Here is a 9,197-nt window from a genome sequence, read left to right as displayed (position 1 = left end):
AGTATATATATACTGTAACAAAATAAAATAACAATAACAATAATAATATTATTATAATAATAATAATATAATGATAAAAATAATTTTAAAAATATATTGTAACAAAATTTTGTAATGCATTTATTTATAAGACAATATATGAATATCTATATATATATATATATATATAATAAGAAACGAAGTTATGATTATCAAAAGTCATGAGAGTTATGAAATAAAAATAATTTAATTTTTATATTGAAGTATATAAATAAACATAAATAAATGAAGGAGTAATAATTGACACAATCATTTTTGTATAAAAATAATAAGAAATAAAGTAGAATATGAAAGAAAATGACTTCTATTTTGAGAGAAAACTTTGGAAAAAAAAGTTATAAATAAGAAAGGCGCATAATTAACGTGTTAGGAAAAAGAAAAAAAAAACTAAAATGAAAAAGAAACTAGATTGTATTATTTATTTCCTTTTTTAGTTTATTTCATGTTTTATAATATAAAACTCAAATAAAAGAAACCTAGGGTTAGATGCAAATTTATCAATACTATGTGTTAGTATACATTAAAAATATTAGTAAACACTTAAAGACTAAAATTTGTAGACATTATACTTCACAAATTTATCAATACTATGTGTTAGTATACATTAAAAATATTAGTAAACACTTAAAGACTAAAATTTGTAGACATTATACTTCACAAATTTATCAATATTATGTGTTAGTATACATTAAAAATATTAGTAAACACTTAAAGACTAAAATTTGTAGACATTATACTTCACAACTTTATCAACTATGTGTTGGTATATCATATAACAAAGAAATTATAAATAAAAATACTTTTATTTGTGATTCTTAGATAATTTGATGAATGAATTCATTTTGATATCGTATGAATTTTATTTGGTAAACTCATTGATTTTTGTAATTTGTATAAAATTGATTTGTGGAGGAGTGACGATGTAGTACCTTCTATAGGCAAAAGAAAAATGATTATTCTATTTTATTGATAATTTTATCTTCAATTCGTTCTTTTCACTTTTTTCGTTTTTTTAAAAAAAAATTGTAACTTACATTTTTTTTTTAATTTGACACCATCTTTTATATAATTTATATTTGTCAATTACTCAAATATATATTGTTTAAAAGTAATTTTATTTTCATAAAAAGATGGTATAATAAATTTAAATAACTTTATATGACCGCGCGAAGCTCAGCCAAATTCACTAGTTGTAATCATATATTTAAATTATGTTTTCAATAGTAGTTTATTTTGTCTTTATGTTAGTTTTGAATTATACACTTGTAATTCTATTAAAAAATTCTTATATTTAATTAAATATTGCTTAACTTGATTATTTGTTTTGGTAATTTAAATCAGATTTTTTAAAAAAATAAATTACTATTCAAATCTTGGACGCCCTTCATGAAATTCCTGGCTACACCACTGCACATGACATACCACCTCAGCGTCCCAAACTAAAGTGACATTCCATATGATGTATTCTTCATCAAAATATGTACCACGTAGAAATGAGATGTTCAACTTGAACGATCCAAACATGAATGATTTTGAACCAATAGTATAACAAAATGATAAATCAATCTTTCACGTATAACAAAAGAGCAAATTTGACCATTGTTTTCCTATTCTAATAAAAAAAAATCTAAAATAACTTTATTTTTTAAATTTCATACTTAAACTATTAGATCTATAAATTTCATACGTGAACTATCGATTATTCAGAAATATCATTATCGCTCGATAATACAAATACTATTAAAGGTTGGATGCTGTAGTAGGTAGGAATATAAGTCCATTGTTGGACTTGGACCACCATTACAAAAAGAGAGGCCACATATCTAATCTTCTACGATTCACAAGTGGAAGGTTTGAACTTTGAACTCTGTATTGTCATTGTTGAATTTTATTTCTACCAAACATTGATATCAACCTAATAATATGTAGTATCTTTATATACATTGTCATATTATAATTAAATTATAAATTATAACTAATAATATATGAATTCACTTTAATTTATTATTTAGCCATGATCAATTCATATTCTTCTTTAATATAAATATCAAATGTAGATAATTTTTCACCTTTTAGATATGCAAATTCTTGATCGATCAATATTTCACTTCATATAACATGTTAAGAGTTATTTGATAGCTGGATAAGAGAATAAATTATTCATATATTAATTTTCGTGTAACTCATATGATGTTTGGTAGATATTTTTGTATAGATAAGTTTTCACTTTTTAGTCATGCAAGTCGTTCTTGATCGGTCAATACTTCACTCCATATTAGTTAGCATTCATTTGATAACCGAATAAGAACCAAGTTTTTCATGTATTAATTTTCATATAATTTATATGATGTTTGGTAGGTAGATAAGAATAAGTTATTCATGTATAAAATTAATAAGACGTTTGATTGACAATTTAGAAATGCGCAGAACTAATACATGAACAAGTTATGAGGAATTCTATGTAGGATAAAAGGTTAACTAACTAATACATGTATAACTAATACACGAATAACTAATTCATGAATAACTAAACCCTGCATAACACTAATCAGCTATCAAATGACCCATTAGTGTAACAATCACTTTATAAAACTTATCTTCAAGGAGAAACATTCTTATCACATAAAATACTAGATACGAGCTTCCATTACATTCGTCCCATTCCAATCCAATACGTAACATTATCGTTAATCTCTCAACTTTTTAAAATTATTAACGCAAGATACTTAAAACTAACTATTGAGATACTTGTATATCAATACGCATTTTTAACTCTGCCTCGTCACCAAATTTTAACATCCAAACAAGACCTTAAATAGAAGTCTGCGAAAGCCTGTGGACTCACAACTTTGAAGCCACGTTTACTTCTTCTTTTTTTGTTTGCGAAAAATACTCAAAAATGTTTGCGCATTGCACAAAGTCATCGCTGCCGGCGGCGGACGCCCACCTACCAACGCCGCGGTTCCCAAATCCACGGCGGAGTCCGGCGGCGGAACTTCATTTCGGCTTCAATAGTTTTTCTACTAGAACATCGAAACTGCAAGTCAAAGCTTTGGACCGGAACAGTAACAACAGTAGCACCGGTGACGGCGTCGGCGCTAGTAAGAACGCCGCTTCATCGCCGTCATCATCGGTTCCGAACACGAACTACGTGGTGCCACTAGACAAGGCTTCGTCTTGCATTACTCGTCCCTTGGCCGAGATCCTACGTGACCTGAACAAGAGAATTCCTGATAACATCATCAAAGCTGATAACAATGATGATCACTCCACCTTTATCACCTGGTAATTTCATTTCTCTTTTTTTAGTTTTATAATTTTTGATTTTTGCAGGCACAATTTTAAAATATGTTTTAGTTTAAGAAATTGTTGTTTACAGGATGTTATATAATTTATATACTTCTCTGAATATGTAAAAAATAATAGAATTCACATGAATTCTATCAGTCTGAAGGAGTATTTAGTTAAGATCAGCTGCCGAGATTTCTGTTGTTGATCTGATACTGAAGACATTGTTAACTGTTTAGGTACCATGCTAACCGGATGTTGAGCTTCTACGCTCCAGGTGCGGTAGCATTTTTGTTTAATTCTTCTATCATTATGTTGTTGTTGTTGTTGTATACTGCTTATGACTGTGTTCTATTAATTGTATCATCAGTAGTGAAATAGGATTGAAAAAGTGTGTAATTTGGTCATGTAGATGAGATTGCATTATTTTCTTTTGTCAGAACTAATGGAAACATTTTAACATGAAATTTGGTGGAAATGCCCCAATGTTTAATTGTCTGTGATTTGCTAATAAATAGTTTCTTTTGTAAAGGAATTGAGTTATTCTGAGGATGGTGGTCAAGGACCATCACTAGAAGTAGGAATCCCTTGAGCCTAGAACAGAGAACATGTCTTAGATGATGTTCCTGTGCATATGTTCATGGTGACTCTTCTTCTGGATTGGCAGTATTTAAAACTTGAATCGGCACATTTGAAGAAATGCACTTCTCAACCATAGAGACCTCTTCTTTTCTTGTCTTCTTTTATGTTGAAAGATTGTGTCTAGGATTTTCTGTTACTTAACTTCCTCCATCATAAGTTATTGTTTTTCAGTATCCTCCATAAAATGAAAATTTTAAAATAAAGCATAACTAATTCATTTTATATCTTCAAACCTGCAATAGGGCATAGCTTCCAAAGCTTTGACATTTTTATCTGTTCTACTCAATGAACTTCCTCACAGTCAGTTTTCAAGGTTCCTTCTACAGTTCCGTATTCCTTTCTCACAGCGTGGAATGATCCCTTCCATTTTCCCAAGCCCTAGGCATAATTAAGGGTTGGGGGCTTGAATGTTCTAACCCTTGAACTTCCTCCTTCAATTCCATGAGAGTTTCTTCCTCTGAAAAGCTGGTTTTGTCAAGAGTTCTGTTAACTGTTGATTGTATGCCATAGGAAATGTCTTTGTTTGGATTACTACATCAAAAACAAAGAAGGAGATGTCTCTGTTTGGGGTACCCTAAAGCTTAAGCCACAAGTTCTAATTAACTGATAAAGAAAACACAGGTTTTAATTAACAAAATATCTCAAAGATCATATTGTTATGTCTTGGTTTGCACTTCTGATAATGGTGCAATCCTCATTCTTTTTATTAGTTTAAGTTTCTGCAATTTTCTTCAGTCAAAACAATTTTGGATAACTGAACCTATCTCGTATCTTCTGATCTTTAATGCTTTTCACAATTTTGATACAGAAATGTGGCGATCTGGATTTCACTTTTAAAATCTAATATTGTGATCAAGCTACTTATATCTCTGGGGAACATGAGCTTGGACTTTGGAAAGATAGTAGATATATGATCCATTCATCTTTAATGCTAGTTTTGACTGTAGCTAAATTAGCATCTAGACAAATTTCACCCTTGATATTGTTTAGTTTGCTGTCTAGATGAGTTGGGAAATATGGGATAACCAATGGACAGCAAGCAGTCTTGAAATTCTTACCCACCAATTTTTTCATTGGGATCACCTAAAGTTGTCGGGCATATTTTATTCCTCAGCAGTACTCCCAGCAAAAAAACATTTGTTTCCTATGTGGCCAAGGCAGATGAACCAATGATATTTCAGAAATTTTCAGTGATTCTTGTTTCCTTTGTTCTTCTTCTCCTTCCATTCTATTATTTCCTTTAACCTTCTCATGTCTGCTTGCTCCTCACTGTTTTGCATTTCTCACATTCTGCTCTGCCCCTAGACATCCTCAAAATACATCTATTTTTTTGATAACCGTGCTGTCTGGGCCAACTTGTTCGCACCTCGACTAATTCTGATAACTGCTACCATACCAATAACAGGTACCAGGTAACTTTGTCCACCATGGCTAGTACACATGGGAAGAACTCATGTGCTGCCTAAGTTCTACCTAAAAGAAAATATGTGGTTAGCTGATGTCCATATGTTTGTTTTTGGTGCTAAAGTTTGTAGATCCTGCAGAATTTCCATTTATGAATTCGTTTTTCTTCTTCCAATTGGAAATGACATGCTTCTTCTATCTGATCGGCCCTATAAATCTACCTTCAATTTTTTTGCTGCAACATTTTTGCTCTAGTTCTCTTAATGTTTTCACTTCATTGTGCTGATGCTTAATCCCTTGCCCTTGTAACTTCTATGAGGCATTTCCATTTTTGGTTTAATAATGTGTTGCAAGCTTCAGCATAATGGTTGATTTGTTTTGTACTTAGCTATTATTGTTTCTGACTTTTTCTGGAAATGACTAGAAAAATATGTGCAAATGACCTTATTGTGGCATATCGGACGACTGTTGTATACACTGGGAATTAATTTTGATGTTCTGAGCGTATGTGATGATTGAATTTCTTTTGACAGGCTGGTGTGGGGAAGTACGAGATGTCATTTTCTCAGATAATGGAAGTGTGACAGTTGTTTATCGTGTCACTATACGCGGATCAGATGGAGAGGTATGATCATTCCTCCGAATAAGTGCCTCATCTTTTTTTTTCTATCTTTTCCCCCCTTCCTCTTCCCCCTTTACCATTTCAGAATATGCTTCTATGTTTGATCATAATCAGCAAGGGCCAAGGAGACTTGATCAAGAATTGGCTATAAGTCTTTCTTTTTTGGAAGTAAATCATTGTGCAGCCAATATGGCTTGTTTGTTTTTGTTGTTCCAACATGAAATGCCCATTCTTTATTTTCCTTTATTGCAATTCATTTTAATTGCCAAATGATGAAGTGGTAGCATTTTTGGGCTTTAGAAGATTGAAAACGTAAGTCCGCTAAAAAACTGAAGTACAAAGTTGTTCCTGTGAGGATTTATGAAACTAGCTAGTATATGATTAAACAAAGGTAGTTAAGATGTATTCGATCTAGCTCAAAGCTTAAATAAAAATGAAAAAAGTATTAGGCGATTAACAAATAAATAAATATGTCATAGAAGCCCTTAAAATGCCTCAAAGACTTAGCAGATCTTGAGCTTGAAGTATTGAATTTGTCAATGTAAGGTGGAGGCCAACCTATCATCTGCCATGTAAGATAGCCTTGTTAGATTTTTTAATGTCTAATAAATATGGCAGCTAGTTTTCCTCTTACTATGATTATTTATATTTATGTTTGCGGGAGCTTTACTATACGCTGTAGATTTGTTGATTAAATTCAGGTCAACAACTCCATACACTGCATATACATGGTTTATGTTGTGTTGCCAGTCTGTGAAGATTTAGACTTGCATGTATTTAAGTTGTGATAAAACCCTACTCCACTTTTTCTCTTCTACATCCAAAATTTGGGTCATCTTTTGATTGTGAACACAAACCAGTAATCTTCCCAGACATTAGTTGAGATGCGCTCAAGTTGATCTAGATACCACCATCATCAAAATAATAATAATCCTCTCTGAAATGAAGAATACTGCTGTAGCCAAAGTCTAAAGTTTCATTTCACACTTCTGATGTGAGGCTATTAGAACTTATTGAAAAGAAAATTAATAGTTGGTCCAAATATTTGAAGGTTGTGTCTTCTTAACTGCAGCAAAACGATTCTTATGTTTGTATTTCTTATTTCTCAGATATGCAGATTTTCTAAAATCCAAGTTTGTAATTCTTTGTAATATTCTAGGAAAAGGTTAAAGCTTATTTCATTCTGTTCCTTACTCTTGATCATCTTTGGCTGGTATTAGCCAGTAGGATTTATAGGATTTCTGTTACCTAGCTGGTTTTGAAGTTTTATCCTGGAATAGGAGTAGGCCTACCACCATAATGCATATGTTTCAGCAAGGTTGCCTTAATTGTTTATTGTGGGAAGTGATACCCTTAGTTGCGTGAACTCTTCACTTTTTGATGCCACACCCGTCTCGGATTCTCCAAAAATACACTACTTTTGGCAAATCCAACATGCAACCCGTTGGCATTTTTGAAGAGTTCGAGCAACATAAGTGATACCTTTCACGTTTGATAAAGTGGGCTTGCATGGACAGGCTTAGTGATTTGCTAATGGATGGTTGACTGGCCGGTTTCTGTGGCTAGTCTTCGTCTTATTCAGCATTGATAAATAGACAGCTTATCTACCTGGGTCATTGCAAGAACTTCGGTATATTAGGCAAAGGCCTTCATTTGAGTATGTTGATAGACCCATCTTCTTCAAAATTGGAGCATAGGGCTTTGGTCTTGGGGTTAGAGCGTGATGTATGAGTTAAGTGTACACCATGGGGTCAAATCCTACTGTAGACAAAAGCTTTTTATTTAAGTAGAGAGGTAGAGCTCCATTATCCACCAAGTATTGAACGCGTGCCACTTTGTCCTCGGGATTTCTCATTTATAAATAGGAAAACAAGGGGAGGTTTTAGGTGAACACGTTGATTTCACATCTATTTTTGGTAGCTAATGTCGTTGTTGTGCTTGAGTGTGTTCTATTTTGGCGTATGTAAGAGCATATGTGGCCGAAGGCAAAAGGGGGACAGGAGTGGAACGAGCAAGTGGAAGAGGTTCTAGTCTTGAGCATGACAAGATTGAATGATTAGATTAAAAGTTCCGCATGAAAAGGCAGACTAAAGAAATTGTTCACTATTCTATTTTAAGGACCATATGTCTCTATTATATTGGTCTTAGCTTACATGTAGGTTGCGGGCCCTGTGTCCTTTCTACTTTAGGTAAGACGGTGACGCATACACTCCCAACCATCACTAAAGGTGACCTTTATTTGGCTCAAGTATCATGTGATATTGATGTTGTAAAACTACCAAGATGGAGAAATCTATCGATAAATAATTGATCTTGCTAAGTTTTTGAAAAAACACGCAATTTTGTTCTTGTTTGTGTGCTCTCAGTTTAGCTCCTAAAAAACTTCCAAGTTCCGATAAACACTTGTCCTGTTGAATTTATGTTGGAGTCATAGTCACTGTGGTTCTTTTTTTTGACGTGTGTACTTATATTCTTGTGATACATTATTCTAGGCACACCGCGAATCAACTGGAACAGTATCACCAGGAAATGGCCAGTACACAGATCTGGTTGCTGCTGCTGAGGAGATGGCATTTTGCAGAGCATGTGCTCGTTTTGGGCTTGGCTTATATCTGTATCATTAATAAGAATAGTCGTGTAGACGCTACAAACTGGACAGTTTTGAAAATGCTGTTGAAGGTCCTTGTACACCACAGAGCAAGAAACATGATGAAATATTTATTACGCGGGATGATGTAAAAATATTATTCATGAGGATTGTTAGTTATGCACTAAGAAAGTACTAAAATTATGGTCATGGTCATGGAGAATGAGGCCTCAAAATATGAAAAATAGGAAAAGATATCAGATATCTTCTATTGCATTATGTATAACTTATTCTCCCTGTTGTTCTACAGAACTGTATCGTATGTATTTGTTAGATTGTAATGCCTCAGTAATTGATACTATTTATATTATTTTTGTAGAAATAACGTCCACTGATCACTTTTCAATTGAAATTTCATAACAGTGACCGAGCCGACAAGTGGTGTTCGTGAATTTTACTCCAAACTCCAAAGTGAATCGATGACAAAATACTCTTCCTACAATAATTGGGGTAAGTGCAAGTATTCGATTTTAGGTAGGGATGGGTAAATAAGCACAAACTCGCAAAGATTTCTGCTCCACCCAACATAGAAATATTTTTTTCATTTTAATTGAA

General features: G+C 32.7%; 1 protein-coding gene across 1 annotated transcript; it reads left to right on the top strand.

Annotated features, from left to right (window-relative positions):
- Positions 1-2,854: 2,854 nt before the first annotated feature.
- Positions 2,855-8,960, top strand: LOC102587460 (uncharacterized). Its single transcript, XM_006343430.1, has 4 exons — positions 2,855-3,324; positions 3,567-3,604; positions 5,907-5,998; positions 8,488-8,960. Exons 1-4 carry the CDS (start codon positions 2,939-2,941, stop codon positions 8,617-8,619), a joined length of 648 nt encoding a protein of 215 aa, XP_006343492.1. The 5' UTR covers positions 2,855-2,938; the 3' UTR covers positions 8,620-8,960.
- Positions 8,961-9,197: the final 237 nt, after the last annotated feature.

Source organism: Solanum tuberosum, unplaced genomic scaffold (genome assembly GCF_000226075.1).
Source record: "Solanum tuberosum cultivar DM 1-3 516 R44 unplaced genomic scaffold, SolTub_3.0 scf00046, whole genome shotgun sequence".
In the NCBI taxonomy this organism is placed as follows: Eukaryota; Viridiplantae; Streptophyta; class Magnoliopsida; order Solanales; family Solanaceae; genus Solanum; species Solanum tuberosum.
This window is presented reverse-complemented; position numbering and strand designations above follow the sequence as displayed.

Bases quoted from the DNA above. Each gene is read 5' to 3' on its own strand.
- LOC102587460 (XM_006343430.1), top strand. From the start codon at position 2,939: ATGTTTGCGCATTGCACAAAGTCATCGCTGCCGGCGGCGGACGCCCAC. The intron at 3,325-3,566 runs GTAATTTCATTT...TTAACTGTTTAG, and splicing joins CACTCCACCTTTATCACCTG to GTACCATGCTAACCGGATGT. The intron at 5,999-8,487 runs GTATGATCATTC...ACATTATTCTAG, and splicing joins TACGCGGATCAGATGGAGAG to GCACACCGCGAATCAACTGG.